General features: G+C 45.9%; 1 protein-coding gene across 1 annotated transcript; it reads left to right on the top strand.

The window, feature by feature from the left end:
* The first annotated feature begins 1,152 nt into the window (after positions 1–1,152).
* Positions 1,153–12,255, top strand: LOC118081264 (E3 ubiquitin-protein ligase TRIM39). The gene is made up of 8 exons (XM_035107668.2): positions 1,153–1,581; positions 1,991–2,086; positions 2,820–3,050; positions 4,706–4,728; positions 6,083–6,201; positions 7,465–7,497; positions 8,918–9,049; positions 9,761–12,255. Exons 1-8 carry the CDS (start codon positions 1,171–1,173, stop codon positions 10,276–10,278), a joined length of 1,563 nt encoding a protein of 520 aa, XP_034963559.2. The 5' UTR covers positions 1,153–1,170; the 3' UTR covers positions 10,279–12,255.
* The last annotated feature ends 5,216 nt before the right edge of the window (positions 12,256–17,471 follow it).

Genomic DNA, 17,471 nt, shown 5'->3' with positions numbered 1-17,471 from the left:
TTCGGGAGACAAGGGAGGAATGCCCGTTTGGGGGTGAAGTCAAATTATTGTAAGGGTGCAGCGCCAGCTGTGGCTGTAGAGAATGATATGGAAGTCCCATCCAGGATCTGTGTGCTGAAGCCACTTGTCCCATCTGCCTGGATTACTTCAGGCTGGCAGGCAAAGCCGCGCGGAAACCATGCTGTGCCCTGCGAGGGCGGGGGCGCCGGAGCGATCTCCGCCCCTCAGCACCAGGGCGCGCGACCTGCTCGAGACTGCCCTGCCCACAGCCTTCCAGCCCTCAATGCTTCTGCCAACCTAGCAGTCGTACCTCAAGTTACAAACACCTCAGGTTACAAACACTTCAGGTTACAAATTCCGCTAACCTGGAAGAGTTACCTTGAGTTGAGAACTTTGCCCCAGGATAAGAACAGAAATCGTGTGCCCCAGGATGAGAATGGAAAGCACGCCTCTAGTTAAGAACAGTTTCAGGTTAAGAACGGACCTCCGGAACGAATTAAGTTCGTAACTAGAGGTACCACTGTACCGCTGCGGCGGGAAGGTAAATGGTGTTTGCGTGCACTCTGGTTTCTGTCACAGTGTCCCGTTCCGCCAGAAGCGGTTTAGTTATGCTGGCCACATGACCCGGAAAGCTGTCTGTGGACAAATGCTGGTTCCCTTGGCCTGAAAGCAAGATGAGCACCACAACCCCATAGTCGCCTTTGACTGGACTTAACCATCCAGAGGTCCTTTACCTTTACCTAATCCAGCTAGCATTCTCACTTGTTGGAATTTTCAAATATAGGCTGTTGTTATTTGTAAAAATTAAAAATGACAACCCTCCTCTTCTACACTTCTTCCCTTGGGCACAGCACATGGATTTTCTTGAAGCAGACTCTGTTCCTCCATGATGCCAATGATTTTATTTATTAATTTCTGAGAGTATTCTCACATTGCCCTCTCATAAAATATCCTGGTAGTGTGCAACAACATAGGAGCATTAAAAGCAAAACAGCATAATCATTGAAACAATACTCTGGAAAATTTTAAGCAACTGCATAGGCCTGTCAGCGTGCCCACCCACACAAATCATGTCAGCCCTGAGATTATGAGTCATTTCCAGTAAGAAAACGCCCAGGGAGTGAAAACTGAGAAAGTGAAACTAAACTCTGTCTCTGATGTGAAGGAGCCATGGCTGCTGCTGAGAGCCCCGTGAAGGATCTCTGCGATGAAGCCACTTGCTCTATCTGCCTGGAGTATTTCACGGATCCCGTGACCATAGCAGAGTGCGGGCACAATTTCTGCCGATCCTGCCTGAGCCAGTGCTGGGAAGTGGGAGCCACACGGGCTTCCTGCCCTCATTGCAGAGAAACCGTCCAGCAAAAGAATCTCATACCCAATCGGCAGCTGGCTAATTTTGTGGAAATAACCAAGAAGCTGAGTCTTCGCGGGGAGAAGGAGAGAGTCTGTGAAAAACACCAGGAGCTTCTGAAGCTCTTCTGCAAAGACCACGAAACCCCCATCTGTGTGGTGTGTGACAGATCAAAGGAACATGAACGGCACAGAGTGATCCCTCTGGAGGAGGCTTTTGAGGAGTACAAGGTAGGAAATCAAGGTGGATCTTGATTGGGGTGGGATAATGGTGGATTCGTTGAGGCTATAATGTTTCTGAACACCAGTTGCATGAATACTATTTACATGACTGATGTTTGTTATGTAAATTGCATGACAACTGCCTTCCTCCACCTCTCAATTCAGATCCAAGATGGTAAAAGCCCAGAAAGGCCAGGGCAGATTAAAAAAAACTAGAGGCTAGATATCAAAGATTAGAACGTCAGAACAATTACTACATAAAAAAAAGCTAATATCAGGACCACAGGCTGCTAGAAATAGGCAGAATATTCAACTCCTGTGTGTGTGTGTGTGTGTGTGTGTGTGTGTCTGTCTGTCTGTCTGTCTGTCTGTCTGTCTATCTGTCTCATTTAAACCTGAGCGTTTGTTTTCCCTTTAGGGCTTGATCTGTAGCCGCCTGAAGAATCTGAGGAAAGAGAGAGAAGCTATTCTGGCATACCAAGCAGACATGGAGGAGAAAAGCCAATACCTCCTTGTAAGTGTCGCTATTAATAGGATGGGAAGAAGTTCTTGAATATTCAAGTCATGGCTGAGGGGGGGATGGGAAAATCTGTCCATTTAAGCTTCTCTCCATTTCTAATTTTTCCAATCTTATCTTCTACACATTTCCTCATCAGTTTGTGTGTTGTCATCGTTGGGTTTTTTTTTTTTAAAAAAAAAAAAAACCTCAATAAAATTCACCAGCATTTTAGTGTGAATTTCCATGTGTGTTCTATACATATTATGGCAAAGCAATTTCCCCTAATATAATTCATTTTCTATATTATTTTCATGAAGAAATGCCTTATAAAGCACACTTTACCCTAAGAAGCAGGAAATCAGCTGCCTTGAAGCTTTAAAATAAACATGTTAGTCTCTGCCATTTCTATGAAATGAAATTTGCTAGTCTAAATTAAGGAAAGAGTGTTTTTTTTTGTCCATGGGGACTGGCTTCAACATTTTTGATCTCTGATTATGCTGGGTCTGAAATTGTGCAGGGAAAGTCAATGGATATAAAAGCCCCTTTCTTCAGACTGTTGCCTTAGACAACAAATATGGCAACGAAGGGGGGCGAGCGAGTGTTCTAATCCCTGCCTTCCTTGCCCCCATGTTTACATCAATGCCCAATGCCCTTCCTGTGGAGATCTCATAACCCTCTTTATGTTGTAGAAGCTGACCAAGTTCTTATCTCTGCCTCCTCTTTTCCTCCTTCTGTGTGCTTCTTGCAGAAATTAACAGCAACTGAGAGGCAGAAGGCTGTGGAGAAGTTCAGACAACTGCACCAGTTTCTGGAGGAACAAGAAAAGCAACTACTGAACCAGATTGAAGAGGCAGAGAAGGACATTGCAAGGAAAAGGGATGAGCACCTGGCCAGCCTCTCCGGAAAACTCTCCTCTCTTGAAAGGATCATTCAGGAGATGGAAGAGGAGAGTCAGAAGCAAGCAATTGAACTTCTGAAGGTAAGACTGTGGCAGAAACAGCACATAGTTCCACATCAGGACAAGGTTACCTGCAAACCTTTATCTTCCTCCTCCAATTGTAAAGGGGCTCGATTTATGGTGGTCTCTAGTCAGGCCTGAGGGACGTGGGTGATGCTGTGGGTTAAACCACAGAGCCTAGGGCTTGCCGATCAGAAGGTCAGCGGTTCGAATCCCTGCGACAGGGTGAGCTCCCGTTGCTCGGTCCCTGCTCCTGCCAACCTAGCAGTTCGAAAGCACATCAAAGTGCAAGTAGATAAATAGGTACCGCTCCAAGCGGGAAGGTAAACGGTGTTTCCGTGTGTTGCTCTGGTTTGCCAGAAACGGCTTTGTCATGCTGGCCACATGACCTGGAAGCTGTACGCCGGCTCCCTCGGCCAATAACGCAAGATGAGTGCCGCAACCCCAGAGTCGGTCACGACTGGGGGTCCCTTTACCTTTACCTTTTAGTCAGGCCTGTTATGCATTGGAGCATCCAAGAGAACTGGGATCTTTTACTCACCTTACTGCAGCACGCCAGGCACTCCTGTCTTGCACTGCCTCCCGCAGTTTGGTCAAACTCATGTTCGTAGCTTCGAGAACACTGTCCAACCATCTTGTCCTCTGTCGTCCCCTTCTCCTAGTGCCCTCAATCTTTCCCAACATCAGGGTCTTTTCCAAGGATTCTTCTCTTCTCATGAGGTGGCCAAAGTATTGGAGCCTCAGCTTCCAGGGAGCACTCAGGGCTGATTTCCTTAAGAATGGATAGGTTTGATCTTCTTGCAGTCCATGGGACTCTCAAGAGTCTCCTCCAGCACCATAATACTGCAGACTAGGGATCCTTTTCTGAGTTGGTTGAAACAGATGTTATTTTCTGCTCTTTGTTAAAGATTTGCCTGCCATTGCCTTCCAGTTTGGCCCTGTGTTGACATTCAGAGCTAAGGATATGTAGAGCTAAGGAAAAATAATGTTAAGGAAAGTGAGCTCTACACACCCTTTTAAAAATCTAAATTGGCACCCCAAAGTTGATGATTTGTCATTGCTCCCAACATTTTTCGTTAAAAATCAGTTCTGTATTGGCAAATGAGTGGCCGTGGGAAAAGCACACATAAAAAAAGTTTTCACTGGTTTGGGGGCTAATGTGATGCCAAACTTTATTGGGGAGCAGGGATACTTCTGCAGGTCATGCAGTCCTACTGGCTGCCCCAAGTAACAAAGCTTACATCTACTTCACACACTTGTATTGTCTTGACTCAACTAAGGCCTTGTCAGCATGCCTAGTTATCACACTCCATACAGAAAAACATTTCTGTCCTCAAGAAAGGCATTTGGGTCTATTCCAGTCATGAGCTAGTCTCTTGACCAAAGTTTTCTTCTATTCCACACTGCTGTTTCTGGGGTAATCACATTTACCATGCATATAGATTTGCCTAAAACAGACCTGAGTAACATTAACCAAAGAAAGAGAGGCATGGAGAAGTTGGGCAGCATGGACTGTCGTCAGATGGGACACAGAGTGGGGCTTGAATTTCTGGACTTAAAATTGGAAAAATAAAATTGATAGAATGGGCCAGAGGGCATCCATTCCAGGGTATGAAGGGGGCCTTCGTAGTGCGGCATGTGGTAGACAGTGAATTCTGTTCTCTTTTCCCTTCTAGGAAGTGAGAAGGACTTTGCAGAGGTAAGTAGATCCTGCTCGTTTCCATTACCATCACTCCATGAGGAAAGGAAGGTCCTGGGTGGAGAGTAGATGAAAATTGCCCTTTGAGGATTTATTGGGGTGACATTGTAGAGCTCCACTACAGTGTAAAACTAGCCTTTAAGGGGCTCCTGTGGGATGCCTGTGGGACGCCACACAACCTTATGTTGAATTTGTGCCCCTCTAGGGGTGGGATCGGGTGGCGCTGTGGGTTAAACCACTGAACCTAGGACTTGCCGATCAGAAGGTCGGCGGTTCGAATCCCCGTGGTGGGATGAGCTCCCGTTGCTTGGTCCCAGCTCCTGCCAACCTAGCAGTTCGAAAGCATGTCAAAGTGCAAGTAGATAAATAGGTACCTCTCTGGCGGGAAGGTAAACTGTGTTTACATGCGCTGGTCTGGTTTGCCAGAAGCGGCTTAGTCATGCTGGCCACATGACCTGGAAGCTGTACGCCGGCTCCCTTGGCCAATAATGTGAGATGTGCGCCACAACCCCAGAGTCGGTCACGACTGGACCTAATGGTCAGGGGTCCTTTACCTTTAAGGGTGGGAAACAGGAAGTGTCAAGACTTTTCATCCTTGTTAGTTGGGGTGCAAGTTGTGCCTGGCAGGTTTTTAATGTAGGTATCTCCTAGCTGATTTCATTTAAACACTGACAACTTGCTGAAACCTTGTGTTTTATTAGAGGTGGTTTTAAGGAACAGTGTGTCTGGGCCAGTGGCAGGCGTGGGGATACGGTGGGACTGCCTTCCCTGTGATGGCAGGTGGGAGATATGGAGGTAAGCAAAAGTATAAAGGACTGGGTGGCAGTTACATCAAAGCTGTTGCCTCCTAAGCTTTGCCCCCAGTAATCTCAGAATCTAAGGGCTGTTTGAGCTGCGAAGAGGTAATCACCAATGTGATGCTGAAGAACCTCTCCATGGGTGTATTGGGGAACTTCAATGTCAGCTTCGAAGCTACCTCAAATGGACTATCTTGGAACTTCATTGCCTCCATGGGGTTGTCTCAATGTGGCTGGACATATCCTTCACCTGGCATTTGCTACAGTGTGGAAATATTCTATTGCTTGGGGCACTGGAGGGTGCTTGTTGTGCGCCTGTTGTCAGGGATGGGTCATTCACCAGTCGGGTTTGGGCTGAATGTGGCTACTCCAATCTGCAAGTGGGGGGGGGGATGGTCCAGCCATAGAGACTTAGGGAATCTGATGAAATCCTGGACTCTCTCGTGGATTTTAGGGCCGGCACAGCAGGTACTCCTGTCAAGGATCTCATCACACACTGGAATGGCGAGATGTGCAAAATCTCCTCCACTCTGTGCCCCATTGTTTTTCTTCACCAGGTATGAGCAAAGAGAGAGATTGGAGAATTCAGCGGCTTTCCCTCGAGAGCTGAAGAGGGGGATCTCAGAATTTTGTGACATAAATCCACTTCTGGAGGGTGTCATGAAGCAATTCAAAGGTAAAGAAGAATGACTGTGATGATTTTACCATGGGCAGTCTATTAGTCCATAGCTCTCATTGTATTCTGTTATGGCCAGGGCCGGCTCTAGGGGTAGTCTGGGTGGCGCGGGGTGCCAGGGTGCCGGCCTGGTAGGGGGCGCTGTGCAGCGGATCCGGCCGCACGAAAACCGTGCTGCGCGCTGCACCCACCCACCAGCCGCAGCAAGAAACGGGGCGGGGCGGGGGCGCCGGAGCACCACGGCGCCAGGGCACCCAACATGCTTGAGGCGGCCCTGGTTATGGCCACAGACAGGGTAGCACTATCATAACTTGTTGTTGGCATTGCTGCCACTAGCTTCCCCCAGAATGCCCCATATATATTGGCTGATTGACATCCAATTCCCTTTTGAAATGTGTTGGGGTTATTGGGTTGTTTTTGTTTTCATCTTGATTTTGTGTTTTTATACTGTGTATAAAAATCTTATGAACCGCCCTCAGATCTAAGGTTATAGGGCACTATACAAATTTAATAAATAATGATACTAATTGTCACTCTTGTGGCACAGGGGTGCTGGTGGGAGATATACCATGGTACCTTGGAAGTCAAACGGAATCTGTTCAATTTCCAAAACCAAAGTGTAGCTTTTGATTGGCTGCAGGAAGCTCCTGCAGCCGATCGGAAGCCACAGAAGACCCATTGGCGGTTTGTTTGTTTTTGCCGCGGCAAACCGCGCTTCACAAGACGAAATTATCGCAAGGCTTGCGAAACAAATTACTTTCGTCTTGCGAGGCACCACTGTATCATTATGTTTAACAATTCCCCTAAGACAGGGATAAACACCAAGAATACAGATGTCTAGGCATTCCAACATCAGCTATTTTTCACCAGTTTCATAGGAGCAGATGTTAACCTGCATCCATTTGTCCTCTGTGCCCTTTTAAAATATTGGCATTGTTCTAATGATCCGTCAGTCCCCCCACAACAATCAACTAATTCAGGGATGAACTTCAGTGATGGATGCTGAAGGATTTTAAGGTGTTTTCTAATGTGGTCCCTTACATGTTTTTCCCCTCTAGACTTACAGGCTCACCATTTCTGATTTTTATGGTTTAGTTTTTTATTATTTTTTTCATATGGTTTTTTTTTAATTGTTTGCTCTACTACTTAGTATTAAAGACACAATAGATGCTATGGTTATGAAATGATATTTTAGTAACAAGGTTTATTTGAGGTACAACACTGTTGTGCTTAAGTTTTGTATTTTTTTCTTTTTTCCTTCAGATGCCCAGTTACTGAGACAGCAGCTTTGGAAAGGTAAAATACCAAATTGACAGGAGAGTGTGGGGACTGGTATTTCACAGGGCTTAAACAACCTGTCCTGCAGACATTGGATCCATCAATAGCTTTGTAGCACTGTAGCGATGTTTAGGTTATTCATATGTACAACTGTGGTTTAAACTTTTTGTATGCTTTAAATTACTGTTGAAATCTTTTTTAGTGATAATTTTATTATTTTATCTTTTTTTGTAAACCAGTTTGAAGGGGTTTTTTTTACAATTAAAGTGGTATATCATTTTTTATGAAATCAATGAATTAAACAACAAATGCACAGAATAAAAGGAGTGTCCTAATAGATATAGCAATTCTGAAGGAACACAAGGCAAGGAAATCTGCTAGATTGTCTAATTTGATCTCTTTCCCGATATAAATGTAACCCTTGATTCAGCAGCCATCCTAAAATGTCCATCCTCATATTTGCAAGTATGTGCAGTGGGAGATGGAACTTGGAGGTGCAGCGAAAACTGAGAATAGTATTAATTCTGTAATAAGATTCAAAACGCAATAAGGTTGAAAACACCCACTGGTGCAAGATCACATAAAAGATTATGCAGAAAATTCACTTTGCAGAAAGCTCAGTAGCAAATTACAGTCAAAATTCACTATAGTTTTCATAATTATTGATCCACATTGACACCTCTAATTCTGTCTCCAGCTGAGCCAGAATTAGCTGATGGGTTTAAACCAGGGGTCAGCAACCTTTTTCAGCCGTGAGCCGGTCCACCATCCCTCAGACCATGTGGTGGGCCAGACTATATTTGGGGGGGGGGGGAATGAATGAATTCCTATGCCCCACAAATAACCCAGAGATGTGTTTTAAATAAAAGGACACATTCTACTCATGTAAAAACACTCTGATTCCTGGACCATCCGCGGGTCGGATTGAGAAGGCGATTGGGCCACATCCGGCCCCCAGGTCTTAGGTTGCCTACCCCTGGTCTAAACTGATACTGTCCCCTTCTCTAACCATAGTGAGGAAATAATTTTTTTAATGGCTGTTCGCTGCTTACCTGCTTGCTCCCTCGCAGAAATCCGAAATGGGGAAAAGTGGGTGAATTCTCCCCACCCCCAAACTCGCATCTTCCACTCTTCTCTCACACAGAAAAGCTGAGTAAATGTTTTCTGGACAGTTTTCCTTCTTGCCCCAAACTACCAGGACAGAATATAAATACGCGGACTACAAAGAACAAAACCCTGATTTGAAATCCAAAAGGAAATGTTTTTACTGCGAGCAAAGCCGGGAAGCAAAAGATGGCTCCCCCAATCCTAAATGCAGTGCCAGGAAATCCTATTTATTTGAGAGAGAATGTGCTTCCTGGGGTGTTTCTTGGATCACGACACCAGCTGATTCTTCCTCTCTTCTCTTTTTCTTCATCTTTCCCTTGCCCTTCGACAGCAAACATCACTATGGGTCAAAAAGCAGCAGCTCATCCCTCCGAGGATCGTAAACGTGTAAAATGCGGACACAAAAGTCAAGACCTGTTGAACAATCCTGAGAGACTCAACGCTCTCCATTCTGCACTGCAATGTAAGGGATTCACAGGCGCCACGTATTTTTGGGAAGTGAGGAAGGGTGGGCTGTGGGGATTGTCAGGAAGTCTGTGAGGGGAAAGGGCTCAAGTCCTGAGGGAGGGATCTGGGCTGTGGCGAAGTCGGAAGGTGAGTACAGGGCCTCCAACCTTCTTGGCGGTCCTCTGCTGTACCTGAATGGGAAGCCATAGCTGCCAAGTCTCCCGTATTCCCCGGGATACCCCTGTTTTTCCAGCTGTCCCCAACCGAAAAAACGGATTTTTTGGTTTTCCCCCGGTTTATTCTGGCGCGGTGGCCATTTTGGAACTGGGCGTAGCATGCTCAGAAGCGACTTTTAATGCTGCTTTGCCCAGTTCCAAAATGGCTGCAACACGACTTCTGGCCTGCTACTTCCGGTCCAGTCCCTTATTTCTCGGGCCGGAACTTGGCAGGTATGGGGAAGCCCAACTAGATCCGAGTGACTCTGAATTATGAAGAGGGGAAGGTGTTTTTATTTAATGCTGATCTGTGCATTCTCATTCTCCGGTGTGACTCTCCCTCCACCCCCATTACTTTGGCTGTGGGGGAATAAAGCCCACCTCATAATTACTTAAGTCTTATAGATTTGAGAAGGAAACTGGTTCCTGGCATCTGTCTTGGATCAGGATGTCCGTCTCTGTCTCAGCTCATTCTGCCTCTCTTCCCTGTTCCTCACCTTCCCTTAAAACAGCAAATGTCACCCTGGATCCAGACACAGCTAATCGTATTCTTGCCCTCTCCGAGGATCGCAAAAGCGTGAGATTGGGAGCCCCGCGTCAAGACCTGCCCGACAATCCTGAGAGATTCGACACAACTATTTCTGTGCTGGGAAGGGAGGGACTTGCAGCAGGAAGACATTTTTGGGAGGTCATTGTAGAGAGAGAGGGAGAATGGGCAGTGGGGGTTGCCAGGAAGTCATTGAGGAGAAAGGGCTCTGTTTACTTAAGTCCCGAGGAAGGGATTTGGTCGGTGGGGAGGTGGGGAGGAGAGTATAAGGCCTTCGACCCCCCTGATGTCCCTTTTCTCTTCCCAAGGAGGGAGCTCAAGAGGATCCGAGTGTTTCTGAATTATGAAGCAGGGGAAGTTACTTTTCTCAATGCTGATTCAGGAGCTGAACTCTACACGTTCTCAGGAACCTCATTCTCTGGAGAGACCCTCCTCCCTTTCTTCTATCTGTGGGGAGATAAAACCCACCTCAAAATTGCCTGAGGAGAGAACTGAGCCACACACCCAGGCAAAGTTTATTTCCAGACTGGAATGGTTGCTCTATAAAGCAAACACTTATTAGCCGTTGAGGAAGGATTCACTTCGGTCACAATTAAACAGGTTTTGTTTTTTCATTCCCTTTCCCAAAATCCCCCACTGTCATTTTGTTCTTAAGGAGACCATTTACACTTCAACAGTCCCCTAAAATCTATTCTTTAAAGGGGTTCAATTTTTGCCTCTCCACCTGCCCACAAGACCGCCACCAGCAATTTAGATACGGACATTATTAGACCACTGAAGTTGATCACTACAAAATAATCCCTCCGACGTTAGCCGTGAATGCTCATTGCGTTGTAGACCTCAGACAGGAGGGAAATAAAGAGTGGCAAGGCCCCATCCTCAGCCCATTTGGTGAACACAGTTTCTCCTGTCCACACTTAACAGAGGTACATTTCCTTGAATTCAGCATAACTTCCTCCTAGCTAATTGCACATAAGATTGCTGCATTAATGTTTACCAGTGAACTGGATTATCTTTATCGTGAGTAGTCAATTTATTATTATTTTTTGTTAAATTTATACATTGCTTGATTGTACAAAATAAGCAGTTTACAAATGTCTGATGTCTCTGGTCTCCTGCTCTCATCAGCCCCAGCCAGCTTTGCCAGGGTTCAGGCATGATGGGAACTGCAGTCCAGCATTTTCTTGAAGGAACCATACTCCCTACAATTCAGAATTGAGACCTCTGTGGTAACCCCCCCCCCCAAGTTACGGGATGCTCCCGAAAGAAGAACTTTTTGCCCCCAGGTGAACTTCCAGGTTCTCCTAGGTTTTTTAATCATACTAGTAGTTTAACACATCCTTTTTTAAAAAGATTTTTATTGAAGTACGAGAATTGTTACATACATTATATTCTCTCCTTCCAATTTTTAATTTACCGTACCATTTTTCCTTTCCCTTCCCACCCCCTCCCATAATCCATTAGAAGGGTTCAAACAGCCACGGGCACAATGTCTTTAATTTCCACTGAATGTCTTCTGGTCCAGTAGTTGTTATCCATTGAAGATAGGGGGTTCCATCTGGTCCTTATCACAGTAGACCTGGCCTTCCATGTTATTTCGTGTGACGTTGCTGCCACGATGTCTGACTGAATAAATTCAAACAAATTCAAACAAATAATTAGTCCAGACCTCTACTGTCCATTTTTCTCTATCTTTCCAACCTAAAGCTATTGTTGCCTTTCCTGCTAGTATCATTGCTTTGAAGGTGTGTTGGTCACCTTTCTCTATGGCCGTGTTTCCTAGTATACTCATTGTCATAAGATTGAAGTCTATAGGTAGCTTCACTTTAAAAACTTCATTAATAACCTTAAGGATTTTATTCCAAAATCCCCCTGCCTCTGGGCATTCCCAATACATATGGGAGAACCATCCCTTGGCTTGTTCACAGTTAGGGTTCAATCCTGGTATCATATTAGCTAGCTGGGCTATACCATTTTAGAAAGAATTTTAGTTCAAGCTCCCTAAAACACACATCCTAATTCTTAGAACTATTTTGTGTTCCTTCATCGCTGACCCGCTCATGCCGCAGAAGGTTACACCGGATGCTGAAGCTCTTCCCACTGACCATTGGCCAAGCTTTCTGCAGTTAACAGGCATTGTAATCCAGATGTATCTGGAGGGCACCACGAGAACGCCTTCACTAGTTTTAAATAGGAAATAATACCTCTTGCAATACCTAGATCATCCACTATTTCCCCCCCTCATTGATAAACACCATTTCCACCAAGGGCTTTGTTTTCCTTTGCAACTTCCGGCAAGTATTTGTACAAGAATATTGTGAAATATGACATAGTTTTCCTATCGATATTACATGTATTACATGAATAAACTCTATTTTCCAAGGGGTGATGTGCTTTAAATGTGCAGTGTGTGTGCAGGCCTAGCCACAATGCACACTAGCTGACATTGTTCTTTCTTAGTCTAGCCTCCTTCACAGGGCTGTTGGGGGGGGGATAAAACTGGGTGTGGGGGGGGAGAGAAAACAATGTATGTCCTTTTTGGATGGGCAGACTAAGTACTGAATAAATGACTAATACTAGTTCACATGGGCAAGCCAAACCATAGAATATATTGAAATCTGAACATCTTTATTGTTTCTTTCCTGTGTGGACTTTCTGATGTTCACACAGACTAGTGGGCACCTTCCGTCATATTAAGAGCACTCAAATTATTTCTCTCCTCCATTTGTTCTCCTCTTTACAAGTTCCCCCAAAGTTTAAGCATTTTACTCTTCTTATTTACATGAGGCTTTTGCCAAGGAAATGCAAGCGTTTTTATTTTATAAAAAAGTTCCCTACTCCTAGGAGTTTACTTTTTTTTTTATACTGTGGGGGAGCAGATGAAGGGCAACAAGGGATGGATGTGAACAAATGAAGTCACACATATTTAAGCTGCATTGTTTCATAGCCTCTCTATTCTGAATAGATTTTTATCCCCTCTTGAGTGTCTCAAATGGAAAGAGAGATACAGTGGTACCTCAGTTTATGAACACAATTGGTTCCGGAAGTCTGTTCATAAGCTGAAGCGTTCATAAACTGAAGCGAACTTTCCCATTGAAACTAATGGAAAGTGGATTAATCCGTTCCAGACGGGTCTGCGGTTTTCGTAAACCGAAAATTCGTAAAACGAGGTGTTCGTAAACTGAGGTTCCACTGTAGCTCAGTGTTGTGAGCTGGTTAGACACGGAGGAAGGGTGGGAGGAAACAGCTGGGGAACCCCCAAGAGAAGACGGCTCAGGGCCCAGGGAGTGGTGCTGTGGTGACAATGAGTGGTCAGAAGGAGAAGAGGTAACAGAGCTTAGTGAGCTGAGAGAGTTGGTGGCAGAAACAAGTCCAGAATCAGAAAGAGAATCTGAAGCAGGCGAGTGGGAGAAGGGAGGCCAAGAGATATGGGTCAGGCTGGGGAAGAAGCATGGGGTCTCCCCCTCCTGCTGCAACAAGCTCCCCTCCCCTCTTGATTCCCAGAACCAGAAGAGAGCTGAAAGGGGCAGAGCAGTGGCAGCCTGCATGCAGATTTAGTCTCTGCTTGAAGGGGGGGCTTAAAATGGGAACTTTCAGTCTCGGCAACTGATTCATGGGGCCAGATCTATTGGGGATGAGATGCTGCACTCATTAGGCCTGGCACTTAGCCAAGTCTGGGAATATCGTGTTTTTGCTAATAAAGAGTTCGCTCCAACTTTGAACGGTGCAATTTACTGCCCTTTGGTTCTTCTGTGGATGAGAGCACCTGCTCTGCACCTGGTTCAATTCCTGGTGAGGGCTGGAGAAAAGGCTCCTGTCCAAAATCCTGGAGAGCTGCTGCCAGCCAGTGCGGGCAATACTGAGCCAAATGGACCAAAGGTCTAATTCAGAAGAAGGCGGCTTCGTGTGTTCCATTCAATCACATGGGAAGCATCTCCTGTGAGCTAAAGGGAGCCTGCTGCTTCTCTGCTCTGCTCCTTGTTTTTCCCTTATCGGACTCTTCTAAAGCAGCAGAGTGCACACACAGTGGAGCAAAAGCCTGCAGCATGGTGGCAAAGCACGCACTTCATTCCTTCATTGGCATCTCTAGGTAGGGCCTGGCAATGTCCCCCGTCTGAAATCTTGGAGAGCTGCTGTTGGTCTGTGTAGACAATACTGAGCTAGATGGACTCAGCAGCTTCTGAAGTTCCTATGTAAGAGAGAGAGAGAGAGAGAGAGAGAGAAAGAGGCAGGTAAAGAGTGACACCTCTCCCCCAACGCTCCAAGCTTCTATACATGTTTCTATCCTGCATGGGTTCTCTCGTGAATCACAAGCAAGAGCCTCCGACTGAAGCTCTGGCCGCAGCATTTGCAACGATAGGGTTTCTCTCCCGTGTGGACCCGCTCGTGCCGCAAAAGGTTACATCGGATGCTGAAGCTCTTCCCGCACGCCGAGCACTCGTATGGCTTCTCCCCTGTGTGGGTCCTCTTGTGCCGCACAAGTGTCGACTTCCGGCTTCTCCCCCGTGTGGGTCCTCTTGTGCCACACGAGGGTCGACTTCCGGCTGAAGCTTTTGCCGCAAGTTAAAGCAGCAGTAGGGCTTCTCGCCGGTGTGGATTCTCTCGTGAACGACAATGTTTGCTCGAATGTTGGACGTGGCCCCGCAGTAGGAGCATTTGAACTTCCTCAGCCGTTTCTTCTGGTTCTTGAGGAGGTCCAAGCTCTGGTGGAGGCTCTTCTCATAGTCGGTGCTGGCGATGCTGCTTCGTGGGCATGTCCTGTCACGGATGATGCTTTCGTGGAAAGTCTGGCCGCTTCCTTCACAGAGGAAGGCCTGCTGTGCTATCTTCCACAGATAGCTTTCCTGGTCGCTTTCTGGTCCCCCCTTGCTTCCATGGATCTTTTCCAACTTGGGAGCCTGGAATAAATTATATTTGGCTCTTTCTAAGGATATTCTGCTGGATCCCACATCTCCAGGCTCCGGACTTTTCACATGAAAGGGCTCCTCTTCGTTCTCCAGCACTGGGTCTTGGACTCCTAGGAATGAACAGAGAATCATTATCTGTGGGCATGAGACAGAGCTTCTGCAATCTCCACCCCCATCGTTCAGCCCGTTCCGAGGGCCTTTTGGCAGTTCCCTCAGTGTGAGAAGTGAAGTTACTAGAGAACCAGGCAGAGAGCCTTCTTGGTAGTGAGACCCTCCCTGTGGAATGCCCTCCCATCAGATGTCAGGGAGATAAAGAACTGCACAACTTTTAGAAGACATCTGAAGGCAGCCTTGTGTCGGGAAGTTTTTTATGTGCTGGAAGCAGCCCGGACCAGCTGGGGGAACCCAGCCAGATAGGCGGGGTATAAATTAATCATCATCATCATCATTTGGGGAGGGGCCATTGTTCAGTAGCAGAGCATCTGCCTTGCTTGAAGAAAGCACTATACAGTGGTACCTCGACTTACGAATTTAATGCGTTCCGAACACACATTTGTAAGTCGAAAAAAATTGTAAGTTGAATCCCATAGGAATGCATTGGGAGAAAAAATTCATAAGTCGAAGCAACCCTATCTAAAAATTCGTAAGTAGAAAAAATCCTATCTAAACCGCATCCAAGATGGCGGACGGAGCTCCATTTGTAAGTAGAAAAATTTGTAAGTAGAGTTATTTGTAAGTAGAGGTACCACTGTATTTCATCTCAGTATCTCTGGGAGAGGCTGGGAAACACTCCTGTCTGCAATCCTGCAAAGCTGCTGCCAGTCAGTGTGGGTAATACTGAGCCAAATTGACCAATGGGTCTGGCTCAGGTTAAGGCAGCTTCCTATGTTCTTCTACCAGTGGAAAAGGGGATCCAGCAGCTGACCGTTTTGCACACATCAATCCTTACCCAGCAGTGTGACTTCCATGGTTAATGATTCATATTCCTTCATTGATATCAACTGTAATTGCACAAGCTGAATTTGAGGTACGTGACTGAATCCTACCTGAAAATAGTGACAGCCCGGATGCTGCCATAGTGCAGCAAACAAACCCTAAAAATCAGACTTTTGCAACCAGGAAAGTGATGGTTGAAATGCATTGGAAAGTGCAGGATAATTGGTGTACACGCCATGAATTCAATCTCAGGAATTGTAATTTACCCCTCACAGAGCTACAATCCCCAGCACCCTTAACAAACTGCAGTTCCTGGAATTCTTTAGGGCAGGTGTGAGAAATGTGCTATAAATATATAGAGTGTATGCAGACATCTAAGCTTCCTGCAAAAAAATAATAATCAGAGGGAATGCTCAACAAATAGCCAACATTATCTAATCTCTCTGCAAAAGCAGGCTCAATGGCCAACTGCAAGAACCCTCCTTTCCTTCTGATGCCTGCCCCTTCTGCTTTTATCCCTCCTTCTCCTGAATCCACTTCCTTGCTTAAACTCACCTGCTCCTTGTAGATTTTGCAAAGCACCCTCTGGAAGTACTGTATTTACAATCCTCCAGTTGCACCAAGGATAGCATATGCCCCTAAAAGGGGAAGTTTATTGTTATTATTTTATTATTATTATTATTGTTATTATTTTAAATAATCAGGAAGGAAATAACAGCAGGACAGGAAGGGGGTGGTTGCCTTTTTCTTTTTAGCTCTCTGTGCAGCTGTGCAGGAAAGTAGCTTCATATTTTAAAAACACTCATTCTCTCTCCCTTTCACACACATACCATACATGCAATGCACACACATTCCCGGTCCTCTCTAGGCAACAGAGCTCTGTGCAATTAACCCCATAAGCAGAAGAAGCAAGCTGGATTTTAATGAAATGACTAGATGTAAAAATTAGGGTGGCTGCCCCTACCCCCCAAATACCACCCTCCTGGCCAGATGCCTAAATCAAATGGTATAAAATGAGAAGAGGGTGGGGAGATCACATGTGCTGCTTACAGCCCAAGCCAATGCATGTTTACTAAGAAGTCCCTGTGTGTTTTCTCCCAAGCAAATGAGCATATCCATTCATTCATTCCAGTGGTAGAGAACTTGTTTCACCCTGAGAACCACGTTCCCTTCTGGGGGTGGGGGGGGCACATGTCAGCAGGGGCCAGGGAAAAAAGTGGGTGGTGCAAGTCATTGAAATTTTGCCTTTGTGCAGAAAGCTACCTTCTACAACAAACACCCTTCCTCTAGCTAGGTAAAAGCACTCAGGGTGGGTGCAAAGCAGGCCCAGAAAGCGGACGTGAAGGGCCACTTTAACACACAAACACGGTTCCCCCATTGATTCTATTGCACAGTATATCCTGCCCTTTTCCAGGGAAGGTCCTCTCCAGGCTGCTCACATAAGATAAATTAAAAAATAATAATAAAACATTTCATTAAAATATGTATCAAAATGAAAAGGGAAGTACGGTATGATCTGGGAAACGTAAGGTGGAAAACAGCAATGTTTAAATCAGCGTAAAGCAGGAATGCTGAACCCAGTTCTCCTCCACCCCCCACCCCCCTAGAAAAATAGGTGCTGGTACTCACTATGAGGTTGTTACAGTAAGTGCTACACTTTTTAACAACCAAAAAAAGAGAGAGATGTGCTAGTACTGCGTACCCATGAGTGCCCCCTGGGGGGAGCACTGGCTGATTCTATGGGCCTTAAGTTGTTGTTGGGAATCCTGCTCCCATCCTCACCCATCACGGGGACAGTCACTAGAAAACCGGGGGTGTAATCCTAAGCATATT

The sequence above is a fragment of the Zootoca vivipara genome, chromosome 2, assembly GCF_963506605.1.
Source record: "Zootoca vivipara chromosome 2, rZooViv1.1, whole genome shotgun sequence".
Classification (NCBI taxonomy): Eukaryota; Metazoa; Chordata; class Lepidosauria; order Squamata; family Lacertidae; genus Zootoca; species Zootoca vivipara.
This window is presented reverse-complemented; position numbering and strand designations above follow the sequence as displayed.